The sequence below is a fragment of the Ceratotherium simum genome, chromosome 21 (assembly GCF_057802395.1).
Source record: "Ceratotherium simum simum isolate JZ-2026a chromosome 21, ASM5780239v1, whole genome shotgun sequence".
Lineage (NCBI taxonomy): Eukaryota > Metazoa > Chordata > Mammalia > Perissodactyla > Rhinocerotidae > Ceratotherium > Ceratotherium simum.
The window spans coordinates 5,873,093-5,889,754 of record NC_141920.1 but is presented as its reverse complement, the minus strand read 5'-3'; the positions used below and the strand labels follow the sequence as shown (position 1 = coordinate 5,889,754).

Sequence of the window (16,662 nt, the reverse complement as noted above, 5' to 3'; positions counted from 1 at the left end):
CTGCTGTCCTGAGCCTGCCTGTCCATCTGAAGGACGGGTCTAGTAACAGTCGCTCCCGCAGGGGCTAATGGAACACGGTGTCCGGCGCTCGGCAGGCATTCGGTAAACAAGAGCAGCAAACTCCTCGTTGTCACGTACAGCCCAAAGACGTCAGAACGCCTACTAACATGCCCATTTTACTGGGGAGGAAGTGAGGACTGGGGTCACAGAGCTGATAAATGATGGAGCCACCATTCTGAACTGGCACGCTGACTCGGGGGCCCCTCTGCTGATCATTTTCTTCTTCAGAGAATGCAGAGTCGAGGGGATAGGGACCACAGTCCGCCAGCTCCACGCTCTCCAGTGAGGGAGCCCCAACCCCCGGGACGTGCAGCCCCATTCCGAGGTCCCAGCCGTCCGTCAGCCGGCAGGAATGCGGCCTCAGCGCTCACCGCCTCTGAGTAACCGCCTCCCCCAGACATGATTCACACCTGTCTGGGGTCACCCACATCCTTCCCTCAAAGGAATGCACGCCAGGTGAGGCGGGCAGGCGGGCTGGCATGGGCGGCTGGTGGGGCTGTGCCAGGTGGCAGAGGTGTAGCCTGCTGACTCTCCAAGGGCTCTGCAGCCACCCTGAGTCCTCCGGGCTGGGGCTGGACAGATGCCCAGGTCTCGAGTACCCATTTATGGGGCCCAGATTCAGGTTACAAAACCTTTTCCCCACAGAGGCGTCTGGCATTCCATCAGACAGTCATTCCTCCAGGCTCAGTGTGGCCCTTTCACAGTCCTGCAACCCTGTTTAAACTGCAACCCCGAGGCTCATACACATAATGGAACGCTCCTCAGAAATAAAGAGGAATCACTTCTGATACACACCACACGGATGGATCTCAGAGTCAGGAGGCTGAGGGAGAGAAGCCAGACAAGAAGAGGGAACGTCCAGCAGGATTGCACTCATGCCAAGTCCTACACTAGGAAAACGTCATCTCTGGGGACTGAATCTGCAGTGATGGCCTCAGGGGGCAGGCGCAGACCGGAAGGGGCCGGGGCCTTGTGGGGAGGTGGAAGGTCCCACATCTCCCCTGGACAGCTGTCCCATACACACATCTGCACAACTCTCCATACTGCACACTTACGTCTGTGCATTCTGTGTCTGTAACTTATACCTCAATAAACATCACAGCAGGAAAACACGGTTCCAAGAGGAGGTTTAACAATCTCAGGAAGAGAAGGGACGGCAGGTGAGGTCTCTGGTCGCCGGGGTCTCTGCAGGGTCTGCCTCCCTCTCACAAGAGCCCTGCAGTTCGATTACACCCATTTCAGAGAAGAAAATCAAGAAGAGAAGACGGAGAGGAGACAGTAGGGCAAGAGATATGAGCGTGGGCTCATCTGGGGCATCAGGGACAAGAAAACCTCATGTCTGGAACATTCCACCTTTGACAGTGGGCCAGCCAGTGCCCTGTTCTGCCTCTCTGTGATTCTCCCCTCCACCCCCTGTGCCAAGAAACCCCCTCAAAGAAGCGATGTGCCACTCCCGGGGAAGGAGAAAGCCTCAAGTAAAGTCGTCAAGGACCCAGAAGGCAAAGACTAGGGGCAGCTCCAACTGAAGCCCAGGCTCAGGGCCGTGTCTGGCCAGTCACAGGGAGCAGAAAGCCAGGACACCGAGTGTGACCTGGTCCTGGTGAAATCGTGTGCCCAGCCCATGTGCCCCCACCGTTACCTGAACCAAAGACAGAAGCACACTGGCCCCCACACTGCCCACCCATCCCCAGGTAACCCCCCACCCGCGATGGCGGGTGGCCTCAGGGTGGCTCCGCTGTTACAAGCGCCTGGTCAGAACACGACAGAACGGGCGAGCCCTGCGCTGGGCGATGCCAGTGCTCACGGGCCCTGCGGTATCACTGCCCGACTCAAGGAGACACGTCCACGTGGGAGCACCGTCCCGCCCGAAGCGCCGCCAGCGGGCCGTCCCTGCGATGACAACGTTAGCAGCAGTTCTCTCTGCCAGAAGGCCTTGGGGCTGACAGGTGGCCTGGGTCCTCCCGTCCCTCACTAGACCCCGGCTCACCCACGTGCACACCTGCCGAGGGAGGCAGCACCTGGCCACACCCTGGAATCACCCAGGAGTCTGAAGAAGCCCGGCTGCCCCACTCCACCCCAGTAACTGGCCCGGGGTGTGCCTGACTGTCGAGGGTGCACAGCCCCCGGGCGGCTTTCTTCATCCAGGATTGAGAAGAGCCGAGTTTAGAAGGGGCTGGAGAGGGGCCTCTAGTCCTAATGTCCTTGGGGCTCGCTCCTCACCCCATCTCACGAGGCACCCCTCTGGGGAGCCAGGCCCAGCCCGGCACCCACTAGTCAGTGACCCCTCCTCCTTTCAGCTGCTTCCCGATACTGGACAAATTTCTGCTCTCTCCAGCCCTGAGGCCTGAGGATTGCCGCCCAGTGACCCTTTCAAGAAGCGGTGTATGTGATGAGGGACTGAATGGGACGCAGGTCCAGCTGGAAAAGCCCGCGGACAACAGCGGAGGCCTGACACCAGCCACACCCTACACTCTTACACGGGAGGCGGCTGGTTCTTCATGAAGCTCAGGGAATGGCGGGCAAAGCACAGGCTTCAGAGCCCCACAGCCCAAGTTCACATCCTGCTCTGCTCCTGGCTGGGGGACCTCCCGCACCCAGGCACGTGACACAGCTCTGCCCCCTTGTGTGCCCACGGGGCTGCCAGGAGGACGAATGAGGCCTGGTGTGCACAGTGCTCAGTGAGTGTCTGTGACTGTCAGTAGGAACAGCTGGGATTCGAAAAGCCACAATGTCACTGCAGCAAACACCAAGAAAATGACCAGAGAGACAGAGCTGCTGGGTGCTGATCCCTGAAAACTGCCGGCCTCCCAGCCTCCCCTCTTCCTTGTTCTTCCTGAACCCCACCTCCACTCGCCTGAGTCCATGGTGGGGAAAGGGGCCAGGGCTCATTCTCACTAGAGTGTGAAGGAATGCCAGCATATGCTTAGGGTAGGGCTCAAGACCTCCGGGGAAAGAGGCTGTCAAGGTGAAATGGAGGCTTCCATCACGTTTGAGTTTGTGACCCCGATTTTAAAGAAAGGCAAATGAAGTTGGCGGGCTGAGGAGTCACGTGTGGGGGCTCTTACTCCAGATCTCACTGGGAACAAGACCAGAGGCTTGGGAAGGACCCAGGCCTGACAGCTGAAGGTGGGGTGGGTCACTCCAGGTGGTGGCATGTCCTTAGAACTCACAGAGGGATGGTCCCTGACTTGTTGGGCAGCCCAGATGGCCACCACGTGACATGAGGAGTGGACGGGAGTCCTGGAGGCTGCATGCAGGAGCAACTCCTCTCCCCCCAGAAGTCCTGAGCCCTCACCGCTCCCAGCTGGCCATTTCTGTGCACAGACAACTTCCAGTTTTCCTCACGAGAGTCATCTACACCGCAATGACTTCAGCACTTGAGCCCACTCTGACCTCTGACTGGGAGTGGACATGGAGCACGACCTGGGGAGAATCTGAGCCCAGCAAGAGTGGATGCTGTGATCGATTAGCAATGTCTGTCACGGGCAGGAGGGGAGAGCTGGGCCGAACGCCAGGCACTCACCTCTGATCCACATCTTGAAAGTCACAAAGCAGCTCAATAAATCCTGGCTGGATTCTCCTCCAGCTAAAGGGTGGTAGGAGATGGGGATTCACAGATACCCGAGCCAGGCCCTCACTCACTGATGCAGAGGGCAGGACACAGCGGAGCAAGTTATGCAGACGGAGAATCAACCAGAGAAGAAACAGCCACAGGAGGAAACATTCCTCAACCAAACATAAGCAACTTTTGGGTTATGCACTTGCAGGCACGGCCTAGATTTATATGGACAACTGGAAACCAGACTCATAATTACACCTCTGGGCCATGTAGCAAGCAGTTCTAATGACCCTCTAGATGGGAGGATGGTGACAATTTTATTTAGGGCCAAGTAACTAACAAAATTAGGCAAAATCAACAGCTCCACGTGTGAATTCACACACGTCGCAGAATAATGAGACTTGACAATTGCAAACATCTAATGATCGTCATTGTTAGAGAGGTAAGAAGGGGCTCGGGAGTGGCCCTGACCCTGAGGCCTGGGTGTTTAAACTGTTCCACGGTGGACGCAGAGGACAGACTTTTCAAAAAGGCAACGTTCTCTGCATTTGTGGCTTTCGACTTGAAACTGCTCCACGTCTGATGGGGCGTCCCTGCGCGCCAGCCTGCTCCGAGATCGGGATCCATAAGCACGGCAGAGAGAGACCCCAGACAGGACTGCGTTTAGCTGTGACCCATTGTGAGGATCAGAGCAGCAGAGCCGTGTGTGAGGGGCTGCTCGGCGCCATCGCTTATATTCACCAGTGTCACTGACACCCTCTCCATCCTCTCAATACACGCACCTTTCTCCCATACCATAAATAGATTAGAAAAAACAGCTTCCTCCGACGGCTGGGACCCCGTCGGCTGCTAAGCTCAGCCCCGTGTGAATCACTCCGGCTCACCGCGACGGCGTTCTGAAATGACTGAATGATAACGGGGCGGCACAGACACCAATAAATGAATCATGCTTCCGCAAGACCAAACCTTTGGCTTTTACAGACACCAATTACAAAGTAGAGGGAAAAGAACAAAGCAATTACTCAGGGTGTTTGCGCAAAGTCGATTCATAGGCTCACAGAATTATTACCGACTAAATTGTTTTTAGGAAGGGCAATTAGAGCTGTGACCAGCTCCGACATATCAGCCTGAGGACTTGGGAATGAGCAAAAGGGGGCGGGGGCGGCCACCAAGTTCCTGCAGGGACCACACGGACCCTCCCCCGCCCCTCACTCTCTCCTTTCTTCTGGAGGGTTACTTAACTCAACGAAGTCCTTAAAATGTGCAGCCACGTGAGCAAGGCAAAGGAAGCAGGCACAGATATACTCAGTTTTAGTAAACGTCTTGGTATTAACTTTTATTCTTTACTCCTTAAGTGTCGCAGCCAGACTAGAACAGCGTCTCCCTTCTGTGATGGGGATTTTGAAACATCGTCTACAACCACCCAACTCTCACGCCGTCTCCGAACTGACATCAACTGGAAGAAATTCAGATCAAAGCTGTTTTACCTGCTATAAAACTTAGGCTGAGCAAGAAAGAGCGTTTGCTGTGGCCAAGTGCAAATTCTGAGCCTCCCTGATGGCAGTGTGGCCTCTGGGATGAATCATCCTCAGGGCGGGGGCTGACCCTGCTGGCCAGGCACACGAACCTTATCAACCTTATCGGATAGCCTGTGCAAAGTCTGCCAGCGGCCCCGCCAGGGATGTCTGACCCCAGTGGGCAAGCCGACACAGGAGAGAATAAAACCGAGCTGGCACTGGCTTACGCCCCTAGACGGCAGCCCCAGTGACCCCCCGCTGCCTGGACCATCACGGGCAAACCCAAGCTGGGCGGTGCGGGGCGGTCTCTCAGAATCTACTCTAGATGAGCAGTGGGTGACCAGGAGCATGGAGCTGAACAACCTCTTTTGGGAAGGTAGTTTGCTTTCCCCAAAATCTGCTGGAAAACTGACTCAGCTCCCCACTTCTCTTGCTTCTGAGAACACAGCCCAGGAACCCTGCCTGGGGGCACCCAGGACAAAGCCAGGGGAGGTTCAGGCTCAGTCACGGGCACATCTGCGGGAGGCGGGGGTCCCACTGTGGCCTCTGGTCGAGGGACCTCAGAGAAGCCTCCCAGTCTTGGGGACGGAACACACACATTTAAAAATATTCTGCACGTTGTAAACGTAAAATATGTAAGTATATTTTACACACACAGAGCTGTGTGGTTTTATATATAAAAGCACATATCTCTAAATTCTTAATCACTGACATCCCGACAAACCCATGGCCAGATTTCTCACTTTTACCCCCACCTCGAAAGCCAGGGATGGAGGCATCAGCTCCTGGTGCCCTTAAGGACCAGCAGAGACTCTCCCACCCCTGAAGTCGACACGACCCACATGCACCCACCCCAGCAGTGATGACAAAGCGTGACAGCTGTCATAGGCGCCAGCAGTTCAGGGAGCATCACTGCATGCTCCCAGCAGCCTGGGGAAGCCAAGGAACACCATAACTCCATCCTTCACCAACTGCTCCACCGTTTACTGAACATCAACTGCACCGCAATCATGCAGAAGTTGCATGGATCCCACCAAGACTCTGCACAGCTGCCCCCGACTTCACCACCACAGTCCACCTTAGGGACAAAAGATATGGGACAATCTCTCCAAACGTGAAAGGCAGGCGGTGTTTTGAACCCTCGTGGTCAGAGCTTTAGGTGGTATCCGTCCAGCCCGGGGGAGCCCAGCTCAGGGGCCATGGGCGCTGGGAGGCGTTTCCAGAGGACAGTGGAACTTTACAGGCTGGCTCGCTGGGGCCAGAAGCCAACTTTATCCAGCACTCAGACCCCAGAGCCACTGGGGATGTTGAACTTGTTACCAAATAATTAAAACTCTCTTTTCTGCCAGTAGAGCCATTTCCTAAACCCACTGATACAATAACAAATGATTGCAGTTGAAATATATCCTAATGAGTTTATTGCGGCACCGATTCTAAGCCAAGGGACCCCTCCTTCTTCCTCCCACTCCCACCCCAGTGAGAAACAAACACATATTAGAATTCGCTGGAACATCAGGAAATCCGATCACCACCCGACAGTGGCCACCTAACTCCTTGCAACACATGGCGGCTCAACGTCCCATCGGAGCAAAGGCAGGCTCTACCCACAGCTGCCAAACGGGTAAGACAGTGACCAAAATCACTCCAGGCCTGGAGCAAGTGTGTGCAGAAAAGAGCAGCCCTACAAATTCCCCTTGTGGGGCGTGGGGCCGGCCCTGGTCATGCATCTCTGTCATTTTGATGCTCTTAGTAGCACCAAAGAGATGACCGAGAAACCTCGACCTCAAGGGACAGCTTCGGCTGCAGGAGGGGAGGCGGCATGTCTGCACTGGATTTCTGTACCCACCCCCCCATGCAGCTTTGATGTTTCTGGAAGAGATAGTGGGCGGGAGGCTAAGGCACAGCTTCCTGCCCAAAATAGTGGAAACTTCTTGGGAGCTTCAAAACAGCACCCTGTGCCACCGGCGCTTCTCACTGCTCGGGCACCGTCCTGACAACGCGTGAGGCAGGTGCTCCCCTCCCCTCCACCTTATGGAGGGGAGCGGGGTCTCAGGAGGGATTCCACGCTGGCCCAAAAAAGGATGGTTTTCAGAGTCTATATCTTGACTATGTCCTGTGCTATCTGGAACCTTCTACGAGCCTGCCTGCCCGCTGCCCGCCCTGCCCACTTCCTTCCCTCCTCATACACATAGGAGGTACCTACAGGCTTGGGGGAGATAATGAACAAGACGGACACAGTCCCCAGACCAGAGAGAACACAACTAATGACACAGCATTCAATACTTTGTGACAGAGGCCGGCCCGGTGGCGTAGCGGTTAAGTGCGTGCCTTCCACTTCGGCGGCCCGGGGTTCACAGGTTCGAATCCCGGGCATGCACCCACGCACAGCTTGTCAAGCCATGCTGTGGAGGCGTCCCATACAAAACAGAGAAAGATGGGCACGGATGTTAGCCCAGGGCCAATCACCCTCAGCAAAAAAAAAAAAAGAAGGGTGAGGATTGGCAGTGGATGTTAGCTCAGGGCTAATCTTCCCCCCCCCCCACACACACACACACAAACAAAATACCACGTGACAGCCCTGCCAGGAGAGACCCCCGGCATGCTCCTGGAGCTGGAACAGGATGGCTGGTCTGGGAGCCCGGCGGCCGCCCTGAAACAGGCCTTGAGGGTGCCCCCGGTTTGGTTTCCTCTCAGCCCCCGTCCCTGAAATGAACTCATGTTTTCTCGTCCGTCTGCTCCCTGGAGCGGCAGCTCTCAGGGGGCAGGGTTCATCTGCTGCCCCTTGACATTCCGCAGCACCCAGTACAGCGCCTGGAACAGCGCAGGAGGTGCGGGGTGAAGTAAGTGCTGAAGGACTGAGCCCCCAATGGATGCCGTGTCCCATGTATGCCCCCATGGAGTCTAGATCTCCACAACCTCCCTCTGGCCAGGAGGCTGGCAGTGCACAGGCCCCGGACGGCCTGGAAATCACGGGGAAGGTTAACAGACACGGTCTCTCCAGAAACTGCTGCGGCCCACTCACCAAGCTCCTGCCACCACAACTCACGGTGGAGGTGTTGGGGACGCTGGAGAAAGGAGCTGAAGACAGAGACGCCAGCTCCTCATGCAGCCTGACGGGGACACGAGTGTAGGGGAGACCTTCCAGTGAAAAGACCTTCTAGGGTGCTGCCCGAGCAGACCAGGCCCGACTGTTTGCTCTAAGATTTGTCAGTGTTCTTCCCTAACGGGTGGTCCCACACGGGCCTGCCGTCTTGGGACAAAAATCTAAAACACCTCTGCAATGTCATGTCTTGCAAAATAAAATGCTGGGGCTCAGGGAGTCGGCCTGGTGTCTTGGGGAAGAAATCATGGGAGCGCTGGTGGTGGGGTCAGGGAGCTTAGGTCTGAATGCCAACAGAGCATCAGTTCCTGGCTGTGTGACCTGGAGCAAGTGTCTTACCCTCTCTGATCCCAGAGGATCTTGCATCTGCAAATTGATGATAGCAACAGCTCTCTTGCACAGTTGTTGTGAAGACTGAGAACAATGTGTCACTAGTACCTGGCACGTGATAAGCTCTCCATATCCAACTAAGGAGGGGAGTGGAAGCAAAAATCCATCAGTCACCCTGGAAACGGAGAAGAGAAGCCGTGCCGTGGCTCTCAGAAAGCCTGGGGATGCCCCAGACCTTTCCAGGCCCATCCTGGGGTGCCGAAGCCTGTGAGCAAGCCATCTGGGACTTCTCCCAGCGTGGTGACAGACACCTCCACCAGTGCCTGATGAGGCCCGGACACGACCCCGAGGTGTCACACGAGGGGAAAGTGAGGCTGTCAGTGCGTTGTCATGACTTCATGAAGGGATGCAGCCCCCCTCGGGGAGAAGGAAGGGCAGGTGCTCGGAGGAGAAGCAAAATAGGAGAGGAGCCTCCACCCCACCCCACTGCACCCACTGGGCAGGGAAAAAAAGATCAGGGTCTTATTTGGATGGTTCATCTCCCGCAAACACTTACTTGTTAAAAATTGAAATTAATTGTCAAAAACAGGAGCCTCAAACCATCACGCATTCTTGAGCTCTGTGCTCAGTGGACCTCGTGGGGCGCATCGGGATGCCAGGGTGGTGTTGACTTCACCGCCCGAGTGTTGTGCCTCATACTCTCCGCCTGGCCTCTGCCCTCCAAAGCCGGCAGTGGATGACAGGAACCCAGCCGGGGGCCCTAAGAGACCGTCTGGGGCTTCCGGGGCCAGGGGCGGGCACGCTGGGGCTTTGCCAGCTGGGTCTGCGGTGGGCCTGGCAGGGACAAGGAATGTTACACAAATAATCAATTACCTCCACTTTCAAGGTCATGGCCCCACTCGGGCCTGTTCCTTCCAACATTCCCAGCCACTGCCGGCACCCAGCCCCAGGAGAGGGAAGCCTTTTTCTGGCCAAGGCCTGTTCCTCAGGCAGGGTGCCAGCGCGTGACCGCTAGGGGATGGGATAGAGAGGGTGACTGAGTCTACTCCGCCCCCACTGTCATCACCACCTCCCACAAACACAGGACTGTACCAGACACGGGGCCACACCCCACGAGAGTCATCTCTGCATATGCTCGACATCCAGCACACACGAGCTGCTGCCGCCCCGCTTCACAGGTGGGCCGAGCGACAGCGAAAGGTGACACAGCCAGCAAGTCTCGGAGCCAGGCTGAGCCTCCATCCCTCTGGGCCTTGGTGACACTCCCAACCCACGGAAGCCCACCCAACAGACGGGGTCTGGGGGCAGTGAGGAAAAAAAGGAATTGCTAGTACTTAAAACCTAACAGTTTTACATCAAAATCTAGCTGTCCAGGTCCCTGAAACTGAAAGATATGGCCGCACAGGGCCCACATGGCAACGGTAGGCGAGCGGCAGTGGCCCCTTTGGGTGGACTCACGTCCCCAGTTCTCTGCAGCCCACCCAGAGAAAACCGAGTCTGTCCCCCTGAACCGTGCCCTCCCGGCCTCGGGGGGCCCGGCACAGTGTTCATGTCGTCTGTGATCCATGGGCACACAAAGAGGAGCGGGCATGCCAGCACACACGGCCCCCACACGTGCCCCTAACCCCGAGTGCACACACGTGCGTGCACACAACCCCTTTCAAAAAGCACAAAATGGGCCCTGGGCTTTGAGCTCCTGCTCGGCATGTGCACCACACAAGAGCCCAGGGCTGGCAGGAGTGCACCCTCAAAATTCAATTCTAAGAGTTACATCTCTTTGGGCAGGACCCCAGACCCCGAGGTACCTGCAGACATTGTCTCTGGATGAGAAATACCTGAAGAGGAAAAACCACACGGACCCTCTGTTTGGGCCCCACCACCCGTACCCTCCTCTCTAACGTTTTCTTACATTTTAACAATTGACCAAACCATAAACCCTTTTAAAAACCCTGGCCCCGGGCCAAGAGAAGAGAGGAGGTGGGGGCAGCTACGTGGGGGCACCTGGGCCTGCGGCTCTGGGACTATTGGGGGCAAGTGCATCTTGCTGCCTTGAGGACAAGCAGTTGCCACCCGGACCCCCCCCAACAGCCTCCTCTCCTGGCAGCTTCACACACCCCTTCTTCTCTTTTGAAGGGAGTGTAAATTTACACAACTTACAGAAGAGAATGTATGTATGTGTGCACTTATTTCCTTTTTCCTTTACTTACATGCCCAGAAGTGGTAACCATTCCCAACCCAAAGAGAAGCTGGCAGGAAAGGCAGGAATGGGTGGGGGCTGAGAGTGTGTGTTCACGTGTGCATGCATGTGTGCACACGGGAGTATGCACGTATGTGTATGCCTGTGTGTGTATGTCTGCGTGCATATGGGTGTGTGCACGTGTATGTGCGCTTGAGAGTCCTCGCAGGAGCAATTAGTTCCTTTCCGTCTTGACAAATGCTAAGCTCACCCCTGACCCTGGGTCACGCTGGGCGGTGTAGCTGGCTTAACCCAGACCTCCTGGGAGGCTGTGTCAACTGCCTGACCTGAGATTCCCGTCAAAACTCAACCCCTTCTTGCACTCCAACCCAAGACCCAGACAGTCAGAAAACATGTGGGTTACAAGGCCCGGCGGGGAGGGCCCACTGGGGGAAAGGGCTGGCCCTCAACACCCAGAGCTTAAACTGGATCCTGAAAAACCAGCTTTCACTGATGCCTGAGTCTCCTCTCCTAATAAATGCAAACCCAAGACGACAACTGGAAACTTCATCAATAGGGAGCCCCAATCTCTCCCGCGTGGCACACAACAGGCGCTCAATAAGGGCTGAGTGAGTGAGTGGCAGGTGCCAACTTGGAGAGCGACCACAGGCCTTTAGAGGGACTGACGCCAGAAGGGAACTGATCTGGCAACTCAGATCTGCCCTCCCGCCAGCCCCAGGCCCCCTTTCAAGAACCAATAATTGATTAAAACAGTGGTTCTGACCCAGGGGCAACATGCCCCTCAGGGGACAGCTGGCAAGGTCTGGAGACATTGGTTGTTACACCCTGGGGGCGGGGGGGTTAGAATCCTACTCCTTCCGGCATCTAGTGGGTGGAGGCCAGGGATGCTGCTAACCCCACACGCGGGACAACCTCCCACCGCCCAGGGAGGAGTTCTCCCTCCCAGACACCCCAGGGCCCAGGCTGAGATGCTCTGGATTCATCCGCGTGATAAACACAAACAGCACGTGCAGGCAAACCACCAGATTACTGGGTGTCCTGTGAGTTTCCGAAAGCCGAGTCTCCAGTGTCTGGGAATATGTGTTTGGAACTGGTTGGAGAAGAGGAATCAGCGCAGAGACTCTGGCGGTGTTAAAAAACAAAAGTGCCACTGCGGACACTGCCCGCAGGGGTGGAGGCTGGGTCCAGGGAGGGGCACCTCCCAGGGCCCTCCAGAAACGCTGTCACAGGAGCCACAGCTGGATGGCACCACGATTCAGCCTGCCCAGAGAGCACTGTTAGCCTCCACCCGCCCCCGAAAAGTCTCAAGCAGAAGCTGGGGGAAAAAGACGGGGGGAATTTCTAAGAGACGCAGCGGAACCAAAAAGAGGTCAACAAGAATGCCAGGAAAAATGCGTGCCAGGAGGAATCCTTTCCTCAAAAGTCACCACTGCGAACTCCCCGGCTGTCACCTCTGGTGGGGTGTCACCTGAGCCAGCTGTGTTTAATCCCAAGACCCCTGGCTTTTTTCAAGAATGGCATATTTTTCTGCTGGGTGTGTTTTGGGCGTTCCCATCAGACAGCATCCTTCACGCCTTGACTCTCAGGAAAGACGGGGGCCCCTGAGGTGCCTTGTGAAAGTCAAGTCAAGCCCATTCCGGATACCTGGCTCCCTCAGAGCCCTCCCAGGTGCCCCCTCCCGGGTGCAAAGGGGATGCTGCTGATTTCCTCCAGCCCCAAGTTCCAGGTGCACCTCCTCTGGGGCCCCAGTTACAAAATCAAGAGACAGGGTGTGCGCTCCACGAGAAATACCCTTGGGTCTGGGTCTAGTGTGGGTTGGGGACCTGGGGCAAAGCTTTCCATTGCCACCTCCCCTCATCTGTAAAGCGAGGGCATGAACCCTGAGCTGGCCCAGGCTCCTTCCAGGTCTGAAATTTGGGGCAACTGAAGACCACATCAGGGACCCAGCCCTTCTGTGGGGGGCGAGGAGCCACCTCTGGCACTGAAGCCTCAGCCAGACTTTGGAGGGCGGAGGCCTCATCTTGAAAGATGGCAGAATTTTATATTTCAACCGTCAAGGTCTCATTTTGCAGATGAGGAAACTGAGGCCCAGTTTAAGGGACCTACCAAGGGCAATCTCCTCTCTTACAGAAGAGGAACAGCCTGGATACTGCCCCGCAGCCCAACTGCAAATCCATCTTGAACGTTCTCCCTGCAAACCACCCCCCACACGCATCATGTGAAATACACAGTGGCCGCTATTCTTTTCCTTCTTTCCTTCTTTTTTTCCTTCCCTCCTTCCTTCCTATCTTTTTTGTATAAGGAAACTCCAGACCTGAAGGCTTGCTCATCAACCGTTTCTGGGAAATCTGATTAGCACTGGTAACAAACTGTTACATTATACCTGCATTTTAAGATCACTTCCCTCCCTGCCCTGGGCTTTCTTCCAGTAACTAGGGGGCTGTGTGTAAAAATACAGAGCATGGTGACTAATGGGCCACCCCGGGGCCAGCTGCAGGAAGCCACGGTTCCAGGGACTAACCGCGAGAGTCCCACTTGCATGCCATCTGCGGGAAGCACACAGGTCCCAGGCAACGGATTTAACACCTTGGTGTCAGCCAAAATATCGTCAGGGCTGACTCGCCCAAGGAACAAAAATAAGAATGAATTTTTAAAAAATTCCTGAACACAAAGAAAGGAGAAGAGCAGAAGGTCTGACTGTGCCTAGCCCACATAAGGATAAGTTGGATACAACGATGTAGACCCCTTATGCGGGAGGTCCCCTCACGTAGCTTTACAGAAGGGGAGGATAAGGCACTGAGGGTACTTAAGTAGCAATCCACTTAGCACTGGTGAGACTCTCTCCAAAGATGTGCGAACATATTTTAATAATATCCTCGTGCATTTCATTAGCCTCCTGAGTTCACAAAGGGCCTTTGGGAAGCAATCTGGTTTAACGCAACTCAATTCCGCAAACGCTGGCTCTGGGCAGGCTCTCCTGGCATTTCGCTGGCTTGATGCAGGGCAGCTGGGGGAGGTGGGTGTGGGGTGGGCAGAACAGGACTTTCAATTCCAGGACTAGAGGTAGTGGGCTAGGTGGATGCAAGGACCCACCACCAACCCAGCCAGCCTGCCCCAGCAGGGCCGGTCCCAGGTTATTTTTACCCCTCGAGCTCACTGTACAGGCTCAGGGGCCACAAACTGTGGTAGCCGCCTGCGGAAACTAGCTTATGAGTCACCCAGTCACTGCCCTGCTTGGTGGCGGCTGCCTCTAGGCTCCTGGTCCCAGCTGGAAGAAGGCTGGCCCTTGCAGGGAAGGGCTGTGTGGGCCCTGGCCCCAGGGGGTACTTAGGGGTGAGAACAGGGGAAACTGAAGCTCAGAGAGGCAAGCGGTTCTCCCAAAAAACGGGCAGGAGAAGAGGTGTAGGCTAGAAGGCAGACCCCAAGGGGTGCACCCCACCCAACCGAGCGAACACCTGGGGGGGCTCTGTATGACAGAAGTAGAAGAGGCTTATTCGTCTCAACTTCTGCAGGTACTGGGCGAGTCAGCGCCAAGCCTCCAACGCCCCCTCCCCACCCTGCGTCTGCGTCTCCCTTTCAGGGCAAGGCCGGCCCAAACACAGACAGCCCCAAACTTTGACTCATTTCTAACCACCGGCCCAGCCAGACTGAGCCAAGCTGTCCAGACAGAGGCTATTTATAGGTGCGTCGGGGACACAGACATTCACACAATGACACACACACTCGGGATCCACGTTCGGCCAGACCCACTAGCGCTGAGCCCTGGATTCCGACACCTGGAACACAAATGGTTCCCAGACCCCCAGAGAGGTGCACACACTCAAGAGAGGCAGCTAGACCCGGACAGAGAGAGACAGAGACGCAAAGAGACTCGGAAACACTCTCCTGGGACAGACCGCGACCCAGACACACAGACCCGCACACACCCCAGACGCACGGAAACCCACTCACACAAACCGAGACACATACCCGGAGCCCCAGACACCTCACAGGCCAGACGGCGTCTCACACGCCCGCCCCCCCCCCCAAAACCAAAGTTGATAAAGAGCCGGCCTAATTGCTCCGTCGCCACTGCCCCTTAGGGAAATAAAATGGAAACTTCACGGGTCCGCCCGCCCCAGCCCTCTCGCGCCGCACGGACCCGGGTCCGAGTCTCGGCGGGCGGGGCGCGGGCAGCGGGGGCCGTGCCAGGCTCGCAGCTCCGCGGGACAAAGCCGGGCCGGCCGCCAGCTGCCGCGAGCCGGGAGGGCGCGCCCGGGGCGCGGCGGGCGCAGCCGGGGCGCAGGGCGCACAGCCCGAGGGGGCGCGCACGGCCCGGGCCCCCGCCCGCAGCTGCGCCTCGACTTGGGGTCGGAGCCCGACGGGGCCTCCGGGGAGGGAGGCGCGGGGTCACTCACTGATCTCCATGCTCTGGAACAAAGAGCGTTTGCAGTTGCACGTGCAGGAGACATTGGGCTGCCCGGCGGCGGCGGTGGCGGTGCTGTTGACCCCCATCAAGCGGTGCATGGACGGCGCGGCGGCGCGGCCCGGGGCGCGGAGGGCACGGGGGCGGCCGGGGGGGGCTCCGGCCGGCGCCCGGCGCTCGGGCCCCGCATGCAGGAGACGCGCGGCGGGGAAGGCGCGCCCCGGCTCGCCGGGCTCGGGGCGCCGCCAAGTTCCTGGGGCGCCGCGAGACTCAGTGCGCGGGGCCGCGCTCCCCTGCGCCCCCCGGCCGCCCCTCCGCAGCCCCGGGGGCGTCGGCAGTGCCCGCGGGTGGCGTCCGGGAAATGGGCTGGCAGCCGGGGCGCGCGCTGCCGCCGGGGCTCAGCCTCTGCCGCTGGCTTCCCCCAGCCGAGCGCCTCCGCCGCCGCCGCCGCCGCCTCCTCCTCATTCAAGTCCAAGGAGATCGGGTTTCGCTCCGAGACCGCGGTCGGAGGCAGGCAGACGGTCTGACGTCAGCGCTAGACGGGGCTGCCGGTTCCCACCGCGCGGGGGCCGGGGAGGGGGCGCGCGCTGCGCCAATCCCCGCCGAGGTTCCCCCGCACCCCCTCCCCGGGCCGCGGGGCGGGCTGACGGGGAAGGGGGCGGGCTCTTAAAGGGCCAGAGCGAGGCGGGTGGCGTAGACCCGGGACCCAAGCGGCTGCGGCGGGGCGCTGCGTCCCCTCCCCAACCGGGGTCTGTTCGGAACCCCTGCCCTGCACACCTCCGATCCCCGGGGCTGTGACTCGGTACCAGCCGCACCCCGGCGCGTTGCGGGTGCGTTCCCCGGCCCCGGGGTCCTTGACCCAGGCTCGTGGGGGAAGCCTGTCCCCGCTAAAGGAGCACGAGGTTCTGGGGGCTTCGGGCAGGGGAAATTAGAGAAGCGGAGGAGGACTTCCCCAGATCACTCATTAGCTGATTTCGCAGGAAACTCCCCGCCTGCAGGTCTGCAGCCCCACGAGGCCTCTAGCCCTCTGCGCCCCTCTTCTCCCCCTCCCCCGCGCACTTTAACCCGGCCCCAAAGAGGTCGGCTGGGGAAGACTGGAACTCGCATAGACACGCCCCGGACTGCTCCGAGAAACGCCTGGGAGCCCTTGTCATGTAAATACATGTCGGGGACTTGTGTAATGTCCCAGCCGGCAGGGCCCGGGGCGAATCCACACCTATTGTCTGCTGCCCGAGGGGCCACCGGCTGGGGGGGCGCGGCTCCGGAGTTCAAAAGGGGGGGGAGGAAGTGTGGGGGTGTACTTGTATGTCATTAACTTTTAATTACACCAGTGCTACAAGAACACATTCTCCTGGTTTAAAAGATATTAAAATATTATGTAAGAGGCCCCCTCTCTGGCACATCTCCAACCTCGCAACAATTTGTTGTGTCCCCCTCCTAGACCCTTCCCTCAATCTCTGTTTATTTTACAAGCACTTTTGGATCGCCTACCGT

General features: G+C 57.6%; 1 protein-coding gene across 1 annotated transcript in view; it reads right to left on the bottom strand.

Moving 5' to 3' along the window:
• PMEPA1 (prostate transmembrane protein, androgen induced 1) overlaps positions 1-15,817 on the bottom strand; it is a 56,925-nt gene extending 41,108 nt beyond the window's left edge. The window contains exon 1 of the mRNA XM_087445087.1: positions 15,161-15,817. Coding sequence (XP_087301213.1) covers positions 15,161-15,269 — 109 coding nt within the window. The 5' untranslated portion in view covers positions 15,270-15,817. The remainder of the gene's footprint in view (positions 1-15,160) is intronic.
• Between the last annotated feature and the right edge of the window lie 845 nt (positions 15,818-16,662).